General features: G+C 46.5%; 1 protein-coding gene across 1 annotated transcript; it reads right to left on the minus strand.

Annotated features, from left to right (window-relative positions):
• Positions 1 to 2,380: 2,380 nt before the first annotated feature.
• LOC143973442 (DC-STAMP domain-containing protein 2-like) lies at positions 2,381 to 23,865 on the minus strand. Its single transcript, XM_077474424.1, has 14 exons — positions 23,391 to 23,865; positions 18,369 to 18,539; positions 10,915 to 11,016; positions 10,319 to 10,507; positions 9,604 to 9,669; positions 9,150 to 9,363; positions 7,723 to 7,880; positions 6,058 to 6,222; positions 5,777 to 5,944; positions 5,172 to 5,272; positions 4,171 to 4,301; positions 3,856 to 4,077; positions 3,497 to 3,724; positions 2,381 to 2,764 (listed from the first exon to the last, which is right to left on the minus strand). The coding sequence occupies exons 1-14, from the start codon at positions 23,863 to 23,865 to the stop codon at positions 2,584 to 2,586; spliced, it is 2,571 nt and encodes an 856-aa protein (XP_077330550.1). The 3' UTR covers positions 2,381 to 2,583.
• Positions 23,866 to 24,022: the final 157 nt, after the last annotated feature.

The raw sequence follows: 24,022 nt of genomic DNA on the forward strand, positions 1-24,022 counted from the left end.
TGTCAAGCAGGGGTGGCTACAGTGCAATTTTATATATATTTTTTCTTGCAGGGATCAAGGGTTCAATGTCAGGCTTCTGCAGACAAGCCCTGCAGCTTTCAGGCTGTACCTCCAGTCTGGCTAAAAGTTGCAGGGCCCGTGTGCTGAAAAAAAAAAAAAGAAGCTAACAGATTCCTTCATTCACATTGACTGATGTGGAGGAAGACATCTCTGCCAAAAAAAAAAAAGTGAAAAAAAACATATGCCGAAGCATAGGGGCGATCCACCCACTGACCACCCCAGGCCCCCATGCTTTGGCATATATGTTATTTATTTATTTTAAATACAGATGAGAAATCTCCTACAGCGCTGCAATCACCGACGTGTATATATACTGAAAGCACACCCTGCTGCTGTCAGAATAAACAGATCAGTGCTGCAGCTGAATGGCATTCCTGGCAAGGCAAACAACAGTTAACAATAAAACACAGTAAGAACCGAACATCAACAAATAAAACGACAACAGTGTTTTTTTTTTTTTTTTTTTTTTATTAACTTTTTTTACTTTACAAGGGGTCGAATTGTTTGGAACAGATCATATCCAGGGTCACCCCCATAGGACGCTTGGCCATGGCAGCAGAGAACATGGGAATATGATGAATCGGGTCTGTGGACCAATCTGACCACAACTCATTCTTTTTTGTAATGCCCATGGTTAAGGGTTAGGCCCAAAAAAAAGTTAAATTCGGAAACCGTGATACGTTTCCATGTGAATTGTCTGGCAAGGTTTGAATTTGGATTTTTTGAAAAACCTAGGGGAGTTAAATCCCTCCCCCCCCCCCCCCCATCTAAATTTGCTGTTTCCACCTGAATTTTGGGTAGGGCAGTGAATGGGGGGGAATTACGGGCGCTGCAGAAACTGGGCTGCCAATCAGGACTTGCAAGCGTGTCAGGAAGGGCACTATGGGCTGAATTCTTGGTGTTTGCGGGACACTACTCGTGTTGGCCACCCCACCAGCTTGTACTGCATTTAGGGGACTCGCCACATCACCAAGTGTTACTACAGTGCTGGTTTGTCTACGACCAGGGTGTACTGGGCCACTAGTGGTTGCCAGTTCACCCAAAGGTAGAGCGGCTTTAGTACCGGCACTCTGCTGCATACAGAAATCATCATGCGATTGTAGCACTTCAGCAACCTGGCCACATGGTCGGATACGCCTGACCTTAGCAGGGACCTCTTCTCCATAGTCAGAGCTATCTATTAGGGTGCTTCTGCTCTCTACAGGTTACATAGTTACATAGTCAGTCAGGTTGAAAAAAGACACAAGTCCATCCAGTTCAACCAAAAAAAAATATATAGAATAAATATCATACCAGCCCATATACCCAATTCTATACCCACAGTTGATCCAGAGGAAGGCAAAAAACCCCAGCAGAGCATGATCCAATTTGCTAAAGCAGGGGGAAAAATTCCTTCCTGATCCCCCGAGAGGCAATCGGATTTTCCCTGGATCAACTTTACCTATAAATTTTAGTACCCAGTTATATTATGTACACAGGTTGTTACTGGTTCTTATACAATAAAGGATGTAGTAGTTCAACAACCCCTTCCCTCCCCGTGTCCATTCACAAAAAAGTTGTGTATCCTTTTCAAAGGATGCACTGCGTTCTGTGAATGGATAAGGGGAGATCCTGTTATTTGCCCGCCCCTTTCCCATCCTCTCCCCTTTTCCTTTCACACCTTGCATTCTGCGAAAAAGAATGCAAGACTTTATTTTGTTTTGTGAAGGACGAGGGGAGAGGATATGGCTGGTGAACCACAGGGATCTTTTACTGTATGAGAAATGGAACTATCTGTTGGAGCACCCATAGAAGAGCACTGTGTGCAGCACAGGGTTGGCAACCCCCTGCGATTCTTCTACACAAAACATGGAAAATTTACTGACATGCCCCACTGGCTAGGAGCACTGCATCTTGGCTGCAACATGGTGCTGCCTGAGCCTCCGGAGACCAGTGAGTGAGCACTGTACACAGAACTCCTCCATCTACCTCACTCTCCCCCCTATCTCTCTTACCTCCTCTTCTACCCCCTATTTCCCGCTACCCCCTATTTCCCTCTACCCTCTCCTTCCCTCTACCCCCCCCCCCACCCTCTCCTTCCCTCTACCCCCCCCCCACCCTCTCCTTCCCTCTATCCCCTATTTCTCTCTACCCCCTCTACCCTCTATTTCCCTCTACTCCCCCCTCTTCTACCCCCCCATTTCCCTCTACCCCCTTCTTCTACCCCCTATTTCCCTCTACCCCCCCTCTACCCTCTCTTTCCCTCTAGCCCCCTTCTTCTAACCTCTCCTTCCCTCTACCCCTCCCTTCTACCCTCTACCCCCCTCCCCTAACGCATCCCTCCCTATTAAACACTCTACTAAAGATGCAAATGCACAAATCTAAACACCCTACTGAGGTGTTCTAAAAGGTGAACTTAGCCTTCACGGTGCCTCCTCCCATGGCCTTCTTCATCACGCTGGCCCATATCCAATCTCCGAGTCTCAAATCCTGCTTCTGTAGCCAGGGAAAAAGATGTGCCGTGGACGGAGATCTGGATTTTCTTCAGATGCTGGCCCATGTCCCGTCACCCGGGTCTCCAATCTTACCCCTGTTGCCAGGGAATAAGCTGCTTCGGGGAATGAGATCTGGAGGCTCTCTGTATTCTTCAAGAGCTGGCCAGCTTTCCGCCTCTGAATCGCTGGTGTCTGATCTGTACTGGTAATCATAGTCATAGTCTGTGAGTCTGTAGTAAGAAAAGTGAAATGTGATATTAGTAATGGCCCCCCAAATAATTCTTAGCAGGCTTTCTCAACCAGGGGTTCCTTCAGATGGAAGACCCCCGCGCAGTGAGCAATGGCAGATTGATCTTTCACCCGCCCATCAAAATTATTTCAAGGGTTCCTCTGGGGTAAAAAGATTGAGAAATTCTTCTAAGGACTATAGGACAAATTTTTAATAGTTAAAAACTGCTCTATTAGATATACATATTATGTGCCAAGCTTTGTCAACCAGGGTTCCTCAAGAGGTTGTCAGAAGACCCCTGGGCAGTGAGCATTGGCAAATTAAACTTTCACCCGCTCATCGAAATGATTTCAAGGGTCCCTCTGGGGTAAAACGTTGAAAATTGGTACCATATATGATGTAAAATAAATTAATACTGTTGAGCACAACCTAGCCAGAAAGACTAAATAAAAATTCTAGAAAGCTGCTCACAAAGTGTTCTCTACACTCAAACATATATGATGTGACTTAATTTTTTTTTCCAAAGCTGCTCTACAAGATATTTCTCAACCAGGGTTCCTCCAGAGGTTATTAGAAGATCCCCATAAGCAATGAGCAGTGGCACATTGATCTCCACCCCCCACCCAAATAAATTATTTAAAGGATTCCCTTGGGCTTAAAAGATTGAGAAAGGCTACTATATACTATATGTTGATAATTTTTTTTCCAAGGTCGCTCTATAAGATATACATACTCAGACTCCGAGCTATCCGATCCGTGTTCACTGAAGCCGGAGCTTTCCCCATCGCTGTCCTGCTGCCTGGCCCCAATGTATTTCTGGACAACGTCTGTCTCCTTTCCCCGGCTTCTAACGATGTACTTCAGTCGCTTCTTCAGGGCTTCCTTCATCTTCCTCTTCTCTGTCCTCTTTCCCTTCAAGCTCTTCATCGCCTCGATCCAAAGTTCAAGCCTCTCATCACGTCTGAGGAGCAAAAAAAATAGAGAGAAAATGTAAGTATTAAAAAAAAACTAAAAACCAAAAAAAAAAAAAAAGACTTCCATTCATGTTTTAAGAATGTTAGATGTGTGAAGAAATAGAATGACAAAACTTACAGTTCCTCGTCGAGGTCCACTTTGTAGGCTAATGGACCCATACAGATGACGCAGATGTTGTGTAGGATTTCAAAGCAGTCCTTGCAGTACAGACCTATGCAACTGTTGGTTGTGCATTCCACAAAGTCCTTAATGGTGGCCGGCGTGGTCTTTTTGGCGCACGCCAAGCAGTACCGTTCCGTCGATCCGAAAAGCTTCGTCAGGAAGCCAAATCCAGGAATCCTATAGACAGAAGAACATGTTAGTCGCATTCACTAACTGGCACGGCAATATAGTAAAGTTCCATAGCGGAACCAAAAAAAAAATTAGACTTACTCTGCTGCAAGGGTCATCAGGGTGTTTGAGCGGCCCACGTTTTCTGTGTTCAACCGTACATTCTTCTTCAAAGATCTTTCCAGATTCATCCTTTTCGTCAGCAGGTTGTTGAACAGAAAGCATATCCGTTCCTAAAAGAATACAAATCTTAGTTAATAAAAGTGAACTCTAGACAAGACTAAATATAAAGACTGAAGCTGTTGCAAAGTTTCTCACTTGGAGACCTTACAGGTAACGTCGCCTCCTGAAGCAGGATGACAACACAAAGCTGCTGCCCTTCCCCACCCCCCTGCAATTAGCAGAAGTGTTGTCAGCCTGCCAAATGGGCCACTTGGCTGCATATGGGTCCTATCAGATAGGAAGCCCAACAGCCTAAGCCCTTGTACACACGGTCGGACATTCCGACGGAAAATGTCTGATCGGACTGTGTTGTCGGATAATCCGACCATGTGTGGGCTCCATCGGACTGTTTCCATCGGAATATCCGACAGACAAAGTTTTAGAGCTGGGCTATAAAACTTTCCGACAACATGATCCGATCGGACTTTGTCCGATTGTGTGTAGAGAATTCCGATCGGACAAAGTGCCACGCATGCTCAGATCAAATTCCTAGACCAAAGCTATTGGCTACTAGCCTGAACGTAGTCCCGTCGTAATGAAATAACGTCACCACGTTACCTACGATCGGATTTTCCGACAACTTTGTCCGACTGTGTGTATGCAACACCAGTTTCGGACAAAATCCATAGACAAAATCTGATGGATTTTGTTGTCGGAATGTCCGGCTGCGCGTACAAGGGCTAACTGGAAGAGCTTGCACGGCAGGCCAACAACGCTGCCGCTAATTGATAGGCAGCTTGCAGCTGAAAGCGTTGTTGCTGGCAGGATCTCCAGGTAGGAAACTTTGCAAAAGGTTCACATTAGAAAAAAATAAATAAATAGCGGAACTGCTTTTTAGTCTTCTGCCTGCTGAAGTCATAGACAGAACGTGGTCAACTTACCTGCTCCCTTTCTGGATAGTAACTCGCGCAAATGTTCCGTTTCAGCCTGTGGATGTAGACTCCAAAGAACGACGCGAAGAAGACGAATATAAACGAACCACCTGTGAACAGAGAAAAGAAGAGGGTTAGTCATACTTATGTTTTCTGAGGAAAACTCTGGTGATTGGTTTATAGTAGAGGAAGAACAACTTATCCCCCCAGGACCAGTAATTCTCAACCAGGGTTCCTCCAGTGATTGCTTGGGATTACTTGATCTGTGGCTAATAGACCCCCCCCCTCACGATTTTTCATGGTTACTGCATAGTTCAGGGCCAACATCACATGGCACAATCAAGACACTAGTGCTTTTTTTTAGTTAGGGGGCATTTAGACCACTACTGTAAAGGTATTCTTCCAACTGGCCATTGCTGTAAAGGGCATTTTTCCCATTGACTCGCAGTAAATTGGTTTTAGTAGGGGTTTCCCCCTAAGACCTAATAAACTATTTCAAGGGTTCCTCAGGGATAGAAAAGCTGCTCTGGATTATACAACTCCAGTGTAGCAATTAAAGGTATCTCCTCCAGAAATAAAATTCTCTAGGAGCTTGTCGGAAAACAGTAACTTACCAATTATGATATATCCAAAGTAATTTGGCTCCGAAGGTACAGGGATGCATTGCTTGGAGATCACGGTGTAGTCTTTTTGCCCGATGTCATCCAGCGCGTCTGCCAGCTGGGCAAGGATGTCATTGATAAATCCGCTTCCTGTAATGTTGACTTTCATAAAATACGGTGCTGGCGAAGAAAGAAGAATTAGAGGTCATTATTGTCATATCAGCATTTATACTATTATTATTATTATTATTATTATTATGTGTTCAGCCTCAGGATATGTTGGGGATACTTACCTTTCACAACAATGTCTCCATTCAGGACAGAAGAAATCGCTGCTATGGCCCAGTACACACCATAGGCGGCAGCGATAATAAAAGAGACGATCAGCAGGGTCCGGACTATATTCATGATCTCAAACGAATATCCCTTTTTCTCCTTTCTGGTCAATGTCCAGGCCACTGTAAAGTGGAACAGAAAAATAAAAATGATGAGTGACGTTACATCATGATCATCTTATATCGACATCTAATTATTTTTTTTCCATTTCAAATTAAGTAGGGAAAGGGTTTTATTCTCTGTCAGATTATTTTTGCCATCTTTGTCCTGTTTGAGAGGGTTTTTCTTCACTTCCTGTTTTCTAGACGTGACAGGAAGTGAGAGGAAATGTCTCCAAAGTGGCACATTGCCATGGTGTTACCTGAGTGCCCCCATTAGTGGATTTCCCCTCCTGTTGCTGTTCTCAAGACAACTTAAAGGGGTTGTAAATGTTTTTTCACCTTAATGCATTCTATGCATTAAGGTGAAAAAACATCTGACAGTGTCTGTGCCCCCCCCCCCCCGTTTTACTTACCTCATCCCTCGAAAATCCCGCGCTCATCCCCGTCGTCCTTTCCACCGTTCAGCCTGGCCGCTGATTGGCTGGAGTGGATGGATGGAATGCAGCGCAGCCATTGGCTCGCGCTGCTGTCAATCACATCCACTGATGCGGAGCGCCGGGCCGTGTAATACAGCGAGCGGCTATAGCCGCCGGCTGTATCATGGGAGCGTGCCCAAAGATGCTTCTCACCATGGGAGGGAGCTTGCATGAATGTGAGAAGCACTTGCGGGAGGAAGCCGAGACAGCCGCCGAGGGACCCCAGAAGAGCAGGTTCGGGGCCACTATGTGCAAAACGAGCTGCACAGTGGAGGTAAGTATAACATGTTTGTTATTTTAAAAAATAAATAAAAATCACTTTACAATCCCTTTAAGCCATGTACACACAATCGGACTTTCCGGCGGACCAGAGTCCATCGGACAATTCGATCGTGTGTGGACTCCAGCGGACTTTTCTTCCCAAAAGTCCGGCGGACCTAGAAATAAGACTGGCTTCAACTTTTCGGCCGGACTCAGCTTTTAGCGGACAATCCTTTTGTCTGTGTGCTAGTCCGATGGACTAAAACCGACGCTAGACCAGCTATTGGCTACTGGCTATGAACTTCCTTATTCTACGTCATCACGTTCGAATCCGTCAGACTTTTGGCATGATCGTTTGTGGCCAAGTCCATTCATCTGAAAGTCCGGAGGACCTCAGCTGCAAAGTCTGTCGGATTGTCCGCCAGAAAGTCCGATCGTGTGTACGAGGCATTAGAGTAGCGATGGTGAACCTTGGTACCCCAGATGTTTTGGAACTACATTTCCCACGATGCTCAATTACACTGCAGAGCGCATGAGCATCATGGGAAATGTAGTTCCAAAACATCTGGGGTGCCAAGGTTTGCCATCACTGACTTTTAGAGTTTTAGATCTTCTCTCACTTTCAGTCCAGGTGACAATGGTCAGTAGGACAGGTAGAGAGTGTAAAACTCCATAGAAGGGAAACCGAAAGCAAAAATAACATGGCAGGGGATCCAACCTTGAATCTGAAGCCCTGACTTCATTTAAAGATGGGTAAAAAAAAGTTAAGACCACTCATGCTTACTTGGTCGGATCAGGTGGTAAGATTCCTTTGTGGAGAGAGGCAGTAGGGTTGTCAAGCCTTGCTTGAGCCTCCTTGCATCTATACCAACGAATTTCCGTGTGATGTAAACGTTGTCAAAGTTGTCATCGTTGGTATAATTTCTAAGATAACTGAAAGCCCTGGAAAAAAAAAGAAAGAAAGAAGGCAAGGGTTACAAATGGTATACACGGGACATGATCTATCTCTAGCTCCAAGGTGGGTTACAAATGGTATACACAGGACATGGTCTATCTCTAGCTCCAAGGCGAGTTACAAATGGTATACACAGGACATGGTCTATCTCTAGCTCCAAGGCGAGTTACAAATGGTATACACAGGACATGGTCTATCTCTAGCTCCAAGGCGAGTTACAAATGGTATACACAGGACATGGTCTATCTCTAGCTCCAAGGCGAGTTACAAATGGTATACACAGGACATGGTCTATCTCTAGCTCCAAGGCGAGTTACAAATGGTATACACAGGACATGGCCTATCTCTAGCTCCAAGGCGAGTTACAAATGGTATACACAGGACATGGCCTATCTCTAGCTCCAAGTCGAGTTACAAATGGTATACACAGAACATGGCCTATCTCTAGCTCCAAGGCGAGTTACAAATGGTATACACAGGACATGGCCTATCTCTAGCTCCAAGGCGAGTTACAAATGGTATACACAGGACATGGCCTATCTCTAGCTCCAAGGCGAGTTACAAATGGTATACACAGGACATGGTCTATCTCTAGCTCCAAGGCGAGTTACAAATGGTATACACAGGACATGGTCTATCTCTAGCTCCAAGGCGAGTTACAAATGGTATACACAGGACATGGTCTATCTCTAGCTCCAAGGCGAGTTACAAATGGTATACACAGGACATGGTCTATCTCTAGCTCCAAGGCGAGTTACAAATGGTATACACAGGACATGGTCTATCTCTAGCTCCAAGGGGGTTACAAATGGTATACAAAGGACATGGTCTATCTCTAGCTCCAAGGGGGTTACAAATGGTATACACAGGACATGGTCTATCTCTAGCTCTGAACGCCGGTCAGACGGCGAGGGAACACAGAGGCATGAATATGATAGGCACACATGCTGCATATGATGGGCACACAGGCTGCATGTGATGGGGCACAGTGGCTGCATGTAATGGGGCATAGTGAGGCTGCATTTGATGGGCACAGTGAGGCTGCAATTGTTTTCCCCAGAATTTTTTTGTTAGTTTTCTCCCAAACCAAATTTTGAGCACCAGCCGCCCCTGGCTGAGGTGTACATGGGGCCTAAAGCTGTTGAGGAGCTAAAAGTCCAAGCTGGTAGCTTGTAGGCCCTGTAGATAAAGTGGTAGAAAAAAGATAGCCCATTACTTTAAAAAAAAAAAAAGAAAGGAAAATAAATGGTACTTACAAATAGTAGGTGATGATGAAGATAAGGAAGACAGAGTAGGAGAATATATGCGAGATCTCCCGGTAAGGATCGAGATCCTGTTTCACTTCCTCCATGATGTCTCTAGCAATGGTGAATACACTCTTGCTAGAGTTGACTATTCCGCCAAGATCGTAGTTGATGGTCATATTGTAGTCAAATTTATTCTTCAGATCATGCAAAACAACCATGACAGCTGCAAGAAGAGAAACAAGGTTAGAGATTTATTGCTGATTCTTTTTACGGGTTTACAAAAATTTTGAAGGCTAAGTCCACCTTTTACAAACCAGGGAGAAGAACCACCACACTCCTTTACGGGGTGGATGGTTTGGATGTGGAGGGGTCCATTTGTAGTATGTTACCTCCTAAATATGGGGGTAACATGGTCCAAAAGTTGGAGTTAGCCTTTAATTTTGAGAAATGTTGTTATACTTACGAGCTTTAATGTTCTTCTGTATATATTCTCCTACGTAGGATGGTATGACACAGATGACGGTGGCAACTGCAAAAGAAAAACAGAAAGCATAAAGATTAGAGTCAAGTCGTAATAAGGTCAATGTAACTCTTCATGAACACCTAAGAACTTGGTTATCAGGGGATATGGTGTGTTTTCCAAATACCAACCAACCAACCAAGGGATGTTTGATGCGTCAAAAAAATTAGCCTTGTTTCTCCAAGAGTTCAGTTATCAGAGTATTTTGGTATGTTTTCCCCATACCAGGCAACCAACCAACCAATGAAGGCAAGATTGATGGGTCAGATAAATTAGCCTTGTTTCTCCAAGACTTCAGTTCAGGGGTCAATGTAACTCTTCATGAACACCTAAGAATTTGGTTATCAGGGAATATGGTGTGTTTTCCCCATACCAACCAACCAACCAACCAACCAACCAAGGAAAGTTTGCTGAGTCAGATGAATTAGCCTTCTTTCTCCTGGAGACAAGTTTCAAGTGGAATTTCTTAAAAGACCTTATGAGTCGTGAAATGTGCCAGTTCATGAAGGATTACATATCCCCTTTCATCCATTGCTACATTCGATTTTCGATCACAAGCAAAATGGTGGTCATGAAAATGAACTTGACCACACTGACAGCCGAGTCCTAATTTTTTTGACAATAAAAAACAAAAAAAAAAAAAAAAAAGCAAACATACCTTTAGCCACTTCGCATAGCCATGTGAAGCCGTCTACGATGTTACAAAGAACGCCGGCTCCTATGTCCAAGCAATTATTCTTGGCATCCGCGAAGGCCCTGGTGCACTTCTTATGTGGATTCAAAAGCTCTTCATTGCAGATGTCCCCGATGCTATGAATGAAGGCCCATATGTGACCGAGTGTCTTACCTACAAGAAAAAATAAAATCAGTCATGTCATCTACAGGAATGGACAGCAGAAGTAAAATAAAAAAATTTAAAAAAAAAAAGCCCCCCTCCTATCCTCGTCCACCTCTTCTGGTCTAGTAATTGAGGTGAACTAACCCTTCAAGGAAAGGGTAAAAACTATCATTTGTGGTGCTATATTGATAAAGCATTGAATGTGACATTCACCAAACATTCACTGCATGTATTTTTAATGACAGCGAATATGTGAATGTAACATTGAATGCTTTATAAATATGCCCCCCCCCCCCCCAGGTGTCATCTTTACAGATAATAGACAAATCTAGCGACGTCTGTCTGCTTTTTATTTTCCTTCACTTGAGGAGCCCCCCATCTACCCACCAAACCCCGAAGCTGAAAATGTTACTTACCAATCACTTTCATCCGTTCTCTGACTTTTTGGAAGAAATTCTTAGCTTTTCCAGCGACAGTTTTTACTTTTCCCGCAATATTCTTCAAGTAGCTCAAAACATCTGCAGGAGAGAAGAAAAATACATCATAAGTTTAAAATGCTCCATTGTCCAATTCCCAAAGATTCAACGCCGAAATAAGATCTTTATATTGGCCTTTGTGTACCTTTCATTTTAATAATAATAATAAATATCTATCAATTTTCTATCTATCTACCTATCTCATATCTATCTATCTCTCCCTCTATCTATCCTTCCATCTATCTATCTATCTCTCCCTCTATCCATCCCTCTATCTATCTCTCTATCAATCGATTCTTCTATCAATCCCTCTATCTATCCATCGATCCCTCTATCTATCTATCTATCTCTATCTATCTATCTCTCTATCAATCGATTCTTCTATCGATCCCTCTATCTATCTATCTATCTATCTCTATCTATCTATCTCTCTATCAATCGATCCTTCTATCGATCCCTCTATCTATCAATCCCTCTATCTATCAATCGATTCTTCTATCAATCCCTCTATCTATCTATCGATCCCTCTATCTATCTATCGATCCCTCTATCTATCTATTTATCTATCACTCTTTCTATCAATCGATCCCTCTATCTATCTATCTATCTCTCTATCAATCGATTGTTCTATTGATCCCTCTATCTATCTATCTCTCTATCATTCGATCCCTCTATCTATCTATCTATCTATCTATCTATCTATCTATCTCTCTATCAATCGATCCTTCTATCGATCCCTCTATCTATCCATTGATCCCTCTATCTATCGATCCCTCTATCTATCGATCCCTCTATCTATCTATCTATCTCTCTATCAATCGATCCCTCTATCTATCCATTGATCCCTCTATCTATCTCTCTATCGATCCCTCTATCTATCTATCTATCTCTCTATCAATCGATCCTTCTATCGATCCCTCTATCTATCCATTGATCCCTCTATCTATCTATCGATCCCTCTATCTATCGATCCCTCTATCTATCGATCCCTCTATCTATCTATCCCTCTATCTATCTATCTATCTATTGATCCCTCTATCTATCTATCTATCTATCGATCCCTCTATCTATCTATCTATCTATCCATTGATCCCTCTATCTATCCATTGATCCCTCTATCTATCTATCTAGCTCTATCAATCGATCCCTCTATCTATCCATTAATCCCTCTATCTATCTATCTATCTATCTCTCTATCAATCGATTCTTCTATCAATCCCTCTATCTATCCATTGATCCCTCTATCTATCTATCGATCCCTCTATCTATCTATCTATCGATCCCTCTATCTATCCATTGATCCCTCTATCTATCTATCTATCGATCCCTCTATCTATCTATCTATCTCTCTATCAATCGATCCCTCTATCTATCCATCGATCCCTCTATCTATCTATCGATCCCTCTATCCATCGATCCTTCTATCTATCTATCTATCGATCCCTCTATCCATCGATCCTTCTATCTATCTATCTATCGATCCCTCTATCCATCGATCCCTCTGTCTATCTATCTATCGATCCCTCTATCTATCGATCCCTCTATCTATCTATCTCTCTATCAATCGATCCTTCTATCGATCCCTCTATCTATCCATTGATCCCTCTATCTATCTATCGATCCCTCTATCTATCCATCAATCCCTCTATCTATCTATCTATCTATCGATCCCTCTATCCATCGATCCCTCTATCTATCTATCTATCGATCCCTCTATCTATCAATCCCTCTATCTATCAATCCCTCTATCTATCTATCTCTATCTATCGATCCCTCTATCTATCCATCGATCCCTCTATCGATCCCTCTATCTATCTATCAATCCCTCTATCTATCTATCCCTCTATCTATCTATTGATCCTTCTATCTATCTATCCCTTTATCTATCTATCGATCCCTCTATCTATCTATCGATCCCTCTATCTATCTATTTATCTATCACTCTTTCTATCAATCGATCCCTCTATCTATCTATCTATCTCTCTATCAATCGATTGTTCTATTGATCCCTCTATCTATCTATCTCTCTATCATTCGATCCCTCTATCTATCTATCTATCTCTCTATCTATCTCTCTATCTATCTATCGATCCCTCTATCTATCTATCTATCTATCTCTCTATCAATCGATCCTTCTATCGATCCCTCTATCTATCCATTGATCCCTCTATCTATCGATCCCTCTATCTATCGATCCCTCTATCTATCGATCCCTCTATCTATCTATCTATCTCTCTATCAATCGATCCCTCTATCTATCCATTGATCCCTCTATCTATCTCTCTATCGATCCCTCTATCTATCTATCTATCTCTCTATCAATCGATCCTTCTATCGATCCCTCTATCTATCCATTGATCCCTCTATCTATCGATCCCTCTATCTATCGATCCCTCTATCTATTGATCCCTCTATCTATCTATCTATCTATCTATCTATCGATCCCTCTATCTATCTATCTATCTATCGATCCCTCTATCTATCTATCTATCTATCCATTGATCCCTCTATCTATCTATCTAGCTCTATCAATCGATCCCTCTATCTATCCATTAATCCCTCTATCTATCTATCTATCTATCTCTCTATCAATCGATTCTTCTATCAATCCCTCTATCTATCCATTGATCCCTCTATCTATCTATCGATCCCTCTATCTATCTATCTATCTATCGATCCCTCTATCTATCCATTGATCCCTCTATCTATCTATCTATCGATCCCTCTATCTATCTATCTATCTCTCTATCAAGCGATCCTTCTATCGTTCCCTCTATCTATCTATCTATCTATCGATCCCTCTATCTATCCATCGATCCCTCTATCTATCTATCGATCCCTCTATCCATCGATCCTTCTATCTATCTATCTATCGATCCCTCTATCCATCGATCCCTCTGTCTATCTATCTATCGATCCCTCTATCGATCCCTCTATCAATCGATCCCTCTATCAATCGATCCTTCTATCGATCCCTCTATCTATCCATTGATCCCTCTATCTATCTATCGATCCCTCTATCTATCCATCAATCCCTCTATCTATCTATCTATCTATCTATCGATCCCTCTATCCATCGATCCCTCTATCTATCTATCTATCGATCCCTCTATCTATCAATCCCTCTATCTATCAATCCCTCTATCTATCTATCTCTATCTATCGATCCCTCTATCTATCCATCGATCCCTCTATCGATCCCTCTATCTATCTATCAATCCCTCTATCTATCTATCCCTCTATCTATCTATTGATCCTTCTATCTATCTATCCCTTTATCTATCTATCGATCCCTCTATCTATCTATCGATCCCTCTATCTATCTATCAATCCCTCTATCTATCTATCAATCCCTCTATCTATCTATCAATCCCTCTATCTATCTATCCCTCTATCTATCTATTGATCCTTCTATCTATCTATCCCTTTATCTATCTATCGATCCCTCTATCTATCTATCGATCCCTCTATCTATCTATCGATCCCTCTATCTATCTATCGATCCCTCTATCTATCTATCGATCCCTCTATCTATCTATCTCTCTATCAATCGATCCTTCTATCGATCCCTCTATCTATCCATCGATCCCTCTATCTATCTATCGATCCCTATATCTATCTATCTCTCTATCAATCGATCCTTCTATCGGTCCCTCTATCTATCTATCTCTCTATCAATCGATCCTTCTATCGGTCCCTCTATCTATCCATCAATCCCTCTATCTATCTATTTATCTATCCCTCACATATCTATCTATTCATATACAGAATTGCTTTGTTATGAACCACTTGAAGCCCACCATATAGCCGAAAGACAGCTACAGCGCAGGCTTAACCGCTTCAGCCCCTGACCAGAGCATTATTTTTGTGATTCGGCACTGCGTCGCTTTAACTGACAATTGCGCGGTCGTGCGGCGTTGCACCCAAACAAAATTGACGTCCTTTTTTTCCCCACAAAAAACAGCTTTCTTTTGGTGGTATTTGATCACCCCTGCGTTTTTTATTTTTTGCGATATAAATAAAAAAAGAGCAACAATTTTGAAAAAAAAAAAAAAAAAACACAATATTTTGTACTTTTTGCTATAATAAATATCCCCTTTTTTTAAAAAAAAAAGCTAAATTTTTCTCAGTTTAAGCCGATATGTATTTTTTTACATATTTTTGGTAAAAGAAAAAAAAAAAAAAAAAATCGCCATAAGCGTATATTGATTGGTTTGCGCAAAAGTTATAGCGTCTACAAAATAGGGGATAGATTTATAGCATATTTATTTATTTATTTATTTTTTTACTAGTAATGGGGGCGATCTGCGATCCTTGACTGCGACATTATGGTGGACGCATTGGACAATTTTGACATGTTTTTGGGACCACTGGCATTGATACAGCGATCAGTTGTAAAAAAATGCACCGACTTCTGTATAAATGGCATTGGCAGTGAAGGGGTTAACCACTAGGGGGCGATCAAGGGGTTAACTGTGTTCCCTGGGAGGTGATTCTAACTGAAGGGGGGAGGGGACTGACTAGAGGAAGTGACGGATCGTGGTTCCTAGCTCATAGGAACACACGATCTGTCACTCCTGTCAGAACAGAGATTTGTGTGTTTACGCACACTTGTCCCTGATCTGCGTCTCCTGCTCACAATCGCTCGTGGCTGGCGGTCACCTCGACCGTCGTGCCACGAGCATCGGCACCCCCAGCTGTGCAGCGGGCGAGCACGCGCCTGCTATCCTGCCCCTGCGTACCGACATATATCTGCGACGGTTCACGCAGGGGAGCCAACCTGCCACAGTGTAACTGCGGCGGCTGGTTGGGAAGAGGTTAATTTGCCGGGAGGGCGTCCATAGACCTGCTGCCCGCGTGCCCTGCTCTGTGATCACTGGTCCTGGCCCTTTACCATGTGATCAGCTATCAGCCAATGATCGCCCCTGATGTTAACCCCTTCCCTACCAGTGTCATTAGTACAGTAACAGTGCATTTTTTTAAGCACTGATTGATGTAATAATGTGACTGGTTCCCCAAAAAAGTGCCAGAAGTGTCAGTTAGGTGTCCAATTTGTCCGCTGCAATGTCGCAGTCACGCTAAAAAAAACACTGATTGCTGCCATTACTAGTAAAAAAAAAAAAAAAACAGCCATAAAAATATCGTTTGTACAAAATATTGTACAAAAAAGTACAAAATATTGTGGTTTTTTTTTTTTCAAAATCGTCGCTATTTTTTTGTTTATAGTGCAAAAAAAAAAACGCAGGTGATCAAATACCAAGAAAGCTCGTAGGAAAAAAGAAAAAGGAGATCAATTTTATTTGGGTGCAACATTTCACGAACTCGCAATTGCCAGTTAAAGTAACGCAGTGCTGTATCAAAAAAAAAAAAAAATGGCCTGGTCATTGAAGGGAGGTAAACCTTCCGGGGGCTGAAAGAAACGGCTGCAATGCAACTCGACACCCAAAAAATATGTAGGCTGGTGTTTGTTGCAGCTCAGTGCGCTGCAATTGAGGTGCATGGAGGAGGGTGGTGCATTGCAGTGCAGATTTGTTGTTGCGATGCACTGAGTGCACCAATGCAATTCATCAATCAGGGATCTGCTATGCAGAGCCGGTACAAGAGATGGGTGGGAGAGACGGGTGCCCTGGGCGGCAGAGCCGGTACAAGGGGTGGGCGGGAGGGAGGGGCGGGTGCCCTGGGCGGCAGAGCTGGTACAAGGGGTGGGCGGGAGGGACTGGTGCCCTGGGCGGCAGAGCCGGTACAAGGGGTGGGCTGGTGCCCTGGGCGAAGTGTGAGAGGGGCAATATCAGGGCCATCTTTAATGCAGGGCAAAAGCAGCTGCCCCTGAAGCCCGCGCTGCCTTAGAATAGTTCTCCTGGTGTAGAGGTCACGAACACAGCTGTTCCGTCCTCCCCGTTTGCTCTCCCGGCCGGGTTAGCACAAGCTGCCACACTGACGGGAGGAGAAGAGCTGTGGGTTGTGTGTGTGTAAGAGCTGACTCATCTTGCTTCTCCCTCTGTCAGAAGCTGCAGGATCAGAGTAGCTGGCCTGTGACAGGGAGAGAGGCAGATCGGTGGCCGAGGGTATACAGAGGAGGCTATGGAAGGGGGTGGTATACAGAGGAGGCTACAGACAGGGGGGTATACAGAGGTGACTATGGAAGGGGGGTGTACAGAGGTGGCTGTGGACAGGGGGTTATACAGAGGAGGCTATGGAAGGGGAGGTATACAGACGAGGCTATGGAGGGGGTATACAGAGGTGGCTGTGGACAGGAGGGTATACAGAGGTGGCTGTGGACAGGAGGGTATACAGAGGAGGCTATATAAGGGGGGTATACATAGGTGGCTGTGGACAGGGGGTTATACAGAGGAGGCTATGGAAGGGGGGTATACAAAGGAAGCTATGGAAGGGGGGGTATACAGAGGAGGCTATGGAAGGGGGGGTATACAGAGGAGGCTATGAAAGGGGGGGTATACAGAGGAGGCTATGGAAGGGGGGTATAGAGAAGAGGCTATGGAAGGGGGGGTATACAGAGGGGGCTATGGAAGGGGGTGTACAGAGGAGGCTATGGAAGGGGGTTATAGAGAGGAGGCTATGGAAGGGGGAACAGAGAAGTCTATGGAAGGGGGTGTACAGAGGAGGCTATGGAAGGGGGGTGTACAGAGGTGGATGTGGAAGGGGGGTATACAAAGGTGGCTGTGGATGGGGGGGGGTGTATACAGAGGTGGATGTGGAAGGGGGGTGTACAGAGGTGGCTATGGAAGGGGGGGTATACAGAGGAGGCTGTGGACAGGGGGGGGGGGGGTACAGAATTGGCTGTGGACAGGAGGGATACAGACGTAGGCGGGGGGTAGAGAGGTGGATGGGGAGTACAGAGGTGGCTGTGGATGGTGGCGTACAGAGGTGGCTGTGGATGGGGGGGTACAGAGGTGGCTGTGGATGGGGGGTACAGAGGTGGCTGTGGATGGGGGGGTACAGACGTGGTCGGGGGGTAGAGAGGTGGACGGGGGGTACAGAGGTGTCCGTGGACAGGGGGGCTATACAGAGTGTGTGTACGTTTTTTTGGGATGTTGGGGTGAAGAGCAAAATTGCATGGGAGGGAGCCCAGGAAAATGCTTGCCCAGGGTCCAAACAATATTAAAGACAGCCCTGGGTGGGTTGTTAGCAGGCATAAGAGTAACAATAGTGTGTGGGGGGTGGGGGGGGGTCATGTAAAGGGTGAAATACTGTGTGTAGGGTGATAATTGAATTTGTAGTGTTTTAAGTATATTCTTGTTTTGAAAAGACATTGCTTCTTTCTTAAAAACGGGGGGTGGGGGCGCAGATTGTCATCTTCGCCCTGGGCACCAAATGGCCTTGTCCCAGCACTGCCGTCATGAAGGGGCCCTAAGGGCCACAATAATTCTACTTACTCCTTAGCGGTTCCTTGACGCGCTCCACGATCTCGATGGTCTGATTCATGACAACTTGCACACCACAGGCGCTGGAATTCGTGACCCGCTGAACGTTCTCCAACAAGTTGGCAGCCGGTCCGTTCATGGCCATGGAAAGGATGATGAGCAGGATGATGGTCCTCGCGTATCCTAAGAGAGAGAGAATTTTTAATTAATACAACAAGACATTTTTTAGAACAAGAACTGAATTGCATGAAAGGTCTGCACCATGCGACTGGGCATGTGACCTGCATTGGTGGCGTCATTAACTTAACATTGACCCCATTGCCTTCTGGGACACAAATGTCCCAAAAGGCAACGGGGCCGCTCAACGAAGAGGAGGAACCTCCGCGGAATAGGAAGAGGCAGATTAGGAAGACTGCTTAGCAACAGCGTTTCAGGTAAGTGAATTTTTTTTCCTTTTTTATTTTATTATTATTATCTTTTTTAATTATTTTATCAATTAATTTTTTTTTTTGGGTGGCCCTCCACTTTAAGGTGTCAAAATAAAAAAATAAAAAAGAGGAAGAAACGCACAAGTATGCATTGAAAACGTATAAAAATGAGTGTGAAAGTGCATGGAAAAAATGCGTCGGTAATGCAGAAACTGCAGCGTGAAAAAGCCCCGAGTGTGGTAACGTACTGTCTTTGGGTTCATCTACACCAAGTGCTTTCCAGTGCGTTTCTGAAACTGCTTCTGGAACGCATGTGCGGTGTTCGCTGTCTATTCATATGGCCCTGAAGGATAACGATGCCCAAAACAGACAGTGGTCACCATGTATTGCAATGGCCCTTTGTACTAGAGTTGCCACCTCATCCCTTTAAACCCGAACACATATGAATTACACGGGTTCCGAGGCTAATTTAATGCAGATAAGGTACCAAGCAGGGGCGGACTCCCAATTCGGGCTCTTGGGCACTGCCTGAGGGTCCCATGCCACCAAGGGGCCCCATTAGGGTTGCCAGCCTCAATAAAACCAGGGACAGTATGTAAAAATCTGCATTTTTTTAAAAAAAATCCAAAGATTATAGCTGCCCCGCCTCTCAGTACCTTTTCAGTGTGTGTATGCTATGCTGTGTGTGTGTGTGTATATATACTGTGTGGCCATAATCTCCTATTGCCCGGGGGGCCCATAATCTCCTATTGCCCGGGGGCCCCATAATCTCCTATTGCCTGGGGGCCCCATAATCTCCTATTGCCCGGGGGGGGCCCATAATCTCCTATTGCCCAGGGGGGGGGGGCATAATCTCCTATTGCCCGGGGGCCCCATAATCTCCTATTGCCCCATGAGTTTTCAGTCTGCCCCTGGCACCAAGTGAGTTTAATTACCACCTTAATCAGCCCCAGAACCCATGTAATTAATATGTGTTCGGAGGGATGATTGCTTAGGGTTGCCACCTTTTCATCAAGCCAAACCCGAACACTTTAGCGGTGCATGGCAAATTTTTTGTAGTATACATTGTAAATGTGCATTGTAAAGACCTGGGACACCTTTGGGTGCACTAAGGAGAGCAATAATGTGGCACGCTTTATTGGACAGTGTTACCTCCTATAAACCAGGGGTCATTGTCACCCCCTTCATAAAATACGGGTCAGTGTTACCCCCTCGAAAATGTAGGGGTCCCCCATAGAGGACCCCCCCATTAGGGAGTGTAGCTGACAGAGGGGCAGGGTAACTGACAGAGGGGGAATAGCTGATGGGGGGAGAGTAGCTGACAGAGGGGGGAGAGTAGCTGACTGGGGAGAGTAGCTGACTGGGGAGGGGAGCTGACTGGGGAGGGGAGCTGACTGGGGAGGGGAGCTGACTGGGGAGGGGGAGTATCTGACAGAGGGGGGGTGAGTAGCTGACAGAGGGGTGAGAATAGCTGACAGAGGGGTGAGAATAGCTGACAGAGGGGTGAGAATAGCTGAATGGGGGGAGTAGCTGACAGAGGGGTGGGGGGAGCTGACAGAGGGGGGTAGCTGACAGAAGGAGGAATAGCTGACAGAGGGGGAAATAGCTAATGGGGTTAGCTGAAAGGGGAGGGGAGAGTAGCTGACAGAGGGGGGAGAGTAGCTGACAGAGGGGGGAGAGTAGCTGAATGAGGGGGGGTAGTTGACTGGGGAGGGGAGCTGACAGGGTAGGGTAGCTGACAGAGGAGGGGGAGTAGCTGACAGAGGGGTGAGAATAGCTGAATGGGCTGAGTAGCTGACAGAGGGGGGGTAGCTGACAGAAGGGGGAATAGCTGACAGAAGGGGGAATAGCTGACAGAAGGGGGAATAGCTGATGGGGTTAGCTGAAAGGGGAGGGGAGCTGACAGGGGAGAGTAGCTGACAGAGGGGGGAGAGTAGCTGACAGAGGGGGGAGAGTAGCTGACAGAGGGGGGAGAGTAGCTGACAGAGGGGGGAGAGTAGCTGAATGAGGGGGGGGGTAGTTGACTGGGGAGGGGAGCTGACAGGGTAGGGTAGCTGACAGAGGGGGGGGGGGAGTATCTGACAGAGGGGTGAGAATAGCTGAATGGGGTGAGTAGCTGACAGAAGGGGAAATAGCTGACAGAAGGGGGAATAGCTGACAGAGGGGGGAATAGCTGACAGAGGGGAGAATAGCTGATGGGGGTAGCTGACAGGGGAGGGGAGCTGACAGGGGAGAGTAGCTGACGGGGGGGGGGGGGAGAATAGCTGAATGAGGGGAGAGAATAGCTGAATGAAGGGGGATAGCTGACAGAGGGGGGTAGCTGACTGGGGAGGGGAGCTGACAGAGGGGGGTAACTGACAGGGGGGGTAGCTGACAGGGGGAGTAGCTGACAGAGGGGGGGTAGCTGACAGAGGGGGGGTAGCTGACAGAGGGGGGGAGTAGCTGACAGAGGGGGGGTAGCTAACTGTGGAGGGGTAGCTGACAGAGGGGGGTAGCTGACAGGGGGAGGGGGAGGGGGTAGCTGACAGGGTGAGGGGGTAGCTGACAGAGAGGGGAGGAGTAGCTGACAGAGGGGGCAGAGTAGCTGACAGAGGGGGCAGAGTAGCTGACAGAGGGGGCAGAGTAGCTGACAGAGGGGGCAGAGTAGCTGACAGAGGGGGCAGAGTAGCTGACAGAGGGGGCAGAGTAGCTGGCAGAGTAGCTGACAGAGGGGGCAGCGTAGCTGGCAGAGTAGCTGACAGAGGGGGCAGAGTAGCTGACAGAGGGGGCAGAGTAGCTGGCAGAGTAGCTGACAGAGGAGGCAGAGTAGCTGGCAGAGTAGCTGACAGAGGGGGCAGAGTAGCTGACAGAGAGGTGTGAATAGCTGAATGAGGGGGGAGTAGTTGACAGAGGGGAGGGGAGCTGACAGGGGGGGTAACTGACAGAGGGGGGTAGCTGACAGAGGGGGGTAGCTGACAGGGGAGGGGAGCTGACAGGGGAGGGGAGCTGACAGGGGAGGGGAGCTGACAGAGGGGTGGTAACTGACAGAGGGGGTAGCTGAAAGAGGGGGGAGTAGCTGACAGGGGAGGGGAGCTGACAGAGGGGGGAGAATAGCTGAATGAAGGGAGAGAATAGCTGAATGAGGAGGGGTAGCTGACAGAGGGGGGGGTTGTTGACTAGGGAGGGGAGCTGACAGAGGGGGGGAGTATCTGACAGGGGGGGGAGTAGCTGACAGAGAGGGGGGAGGAGTAGCTGACAGAGAGGGGGGAGGAGTAGCTGACAGAAGGAGGTAACTGACAGAGAGGTGAGGAGTAGCTGACAGAGAGGGGAGGGTAGCTGAATGGGGGAGAATAGCTGAATGAGGGGAGAGTAGCTGACAGGGGAGGGGAGCTGACAGGGGAGCTGATGGGGGGGGGGGTAACTGACAGAGTTGGGGAGCTGACAGAGGGGGGAATAGCTGATGGGGGTAGCTGACAGGGGAGGGGAGCTGACAGAGGGGGGTAACTGACAGAGGGGGAGTGGCTTACAGGGGGGGGGTAGCTGACTGGCGAGGGTAGCTAAAAGAGGGGGGTAACTGACAGAGGGGGGCTGATAGAGGGGAGTACCTGACAGGGGAGGGGAGCTGACAGGGGGAGTGGCTTACGGGGGGTAGCTGACTGGGGAGGGGAGCAACTGATGGGGGGTAGCTGACAGGGGAGTAGCTGACTGGGGAGGGGAGCTGACAGAGGGGGGTAACCGATAGGGGGGTAAGTGACAGAGGGGGGTAACTGAAAGGGGAGGGGAGCTGACAGAGGGGGGTAACTGACAGGGAAGCTGACAGAGGGGGGGTAACTGATAGGGGGGGTAACTGAGAGGGGAGTGGAGCTGACAGGGGAGGGTAGCTGACAGGGGGGGTAACTGACAGGGGGGGAGCTGACAGAGGGGGGGTAACCGATATGGGGGGGTAACTGTGAGGGGAGCTGACAGATGTGGAGTGTTTTAAAGAGGGGGAGTGGCTGACAGAGGGGGGTGAGAGGGCACATGAGAAAGATACCTGAGGTCTTGATGAGACACGGCAGAGCACACGCCAGGCAAGGAGGCGGGACTCCAGGCGGCCGCGATCACCCACAGTCCAGCTCCGCCTCCACGTGTGAGCAGGTTCCCCGAGCTAATCGGAGATCCTCGTGTCCGCCGCCCGCACCTGACCTAGTCAGCCAATCACAGGCTGAATAGGTACGCATGTCGCCTGCTGTTCATCGCTGAGCTTGGCTCGTTGGCAGAGCGCACAGGCAGTAATAAATGTGTAAAACTGATCGCGTGTGCGGGAATCGGGATGCGCCGCTCAAGTTTGAATTGCAGCTATATGTGCCCGGGTTTCAGGTGGCTTGAAAACCGGGCACATGAGTCCAAACCCGGACTGTCCGGGTCAAAACCGGTCAGGTGGCAACCCTAGGTGGCAACCCTACCCTGGTTCATACCAGTGCTTCTAACAGAAGTGCGACCTGCACCAGAATGCTTCAAACCGCATGAAAATGCACCAAAGTGCACATTGTCTTAATGAAAATAAAGTGTTTTTAAGTCTCAAAACCCAAAAAAATAAAAAGAGGAAAAAAAATGCCACTGCCATTGGAGACTTCTAGAAACTCACCGGAAAAGAGATGGGGAATCATCAAGAAGACGGTGACCCGGATGGTGATGGAGAAGGCCATGCCGATGCAGAGGAAGAAGCCCATGGCGATGGTGGAGTAGATGCCGAAATAGATGTTGTAGCTGTCGTAGAAGATCACCAGATAGCCGTAGATGCTGGTGATGACCAAGCCCATCAGGAACGCAAAGAAGCTGGATAGGAATTTGGCCCACCGGCTTCTCTCCTTCAGCCCTCCGGCTCTTTTGTCGTCGTCGTCGAAATGGTCAAGCGCTGTGATCTGAGTGGGGTCCTTCAGATCGGCAGCCTTGGGGCACCAATCAGGGCAGCAGTCCCGGTCACAGATCTCGGAACACTGGCAACATTGCGAACACGCGCCGCAGCAGGCCCGGAACGCAATGCACGGGTTGACGTAGGAGCAGAACGTCCTACAACACCCGCCCACATACTCACGAGGGCTCTGATAGGTGCCGCTCATTTTTTTGTATCTTTGGTAAATTACCAATAAAAATACTAAAGATCGCAAAAAAAAAAAGCAAAGTACTACTGGTTATCACCAGGTAAAAATATCAGTTACTTCCGCTGAGATTTCTCAAAAAAACTTGAGAATTCCAAAGAATTATGAGAGCGTCACA

The sequence above is a fragment of the Lithobates pipiens genome, unplaced genomic scaffold (assembly GCF_037356315.1).
Source record: "Lithobates pipiens isolate NorthernLeopardFrog02 unplaced genomic scaffold, aLitPip1_a1.2 Scaffold_82, whole genome shotgun sequence".
Taxonomy (NCBI): domain Eukaryota; kingdom Metazoa; phylum Chordata; class Amphibia; order Anura; family Ranidae; genus Lithobates; species Lithobates pipiens.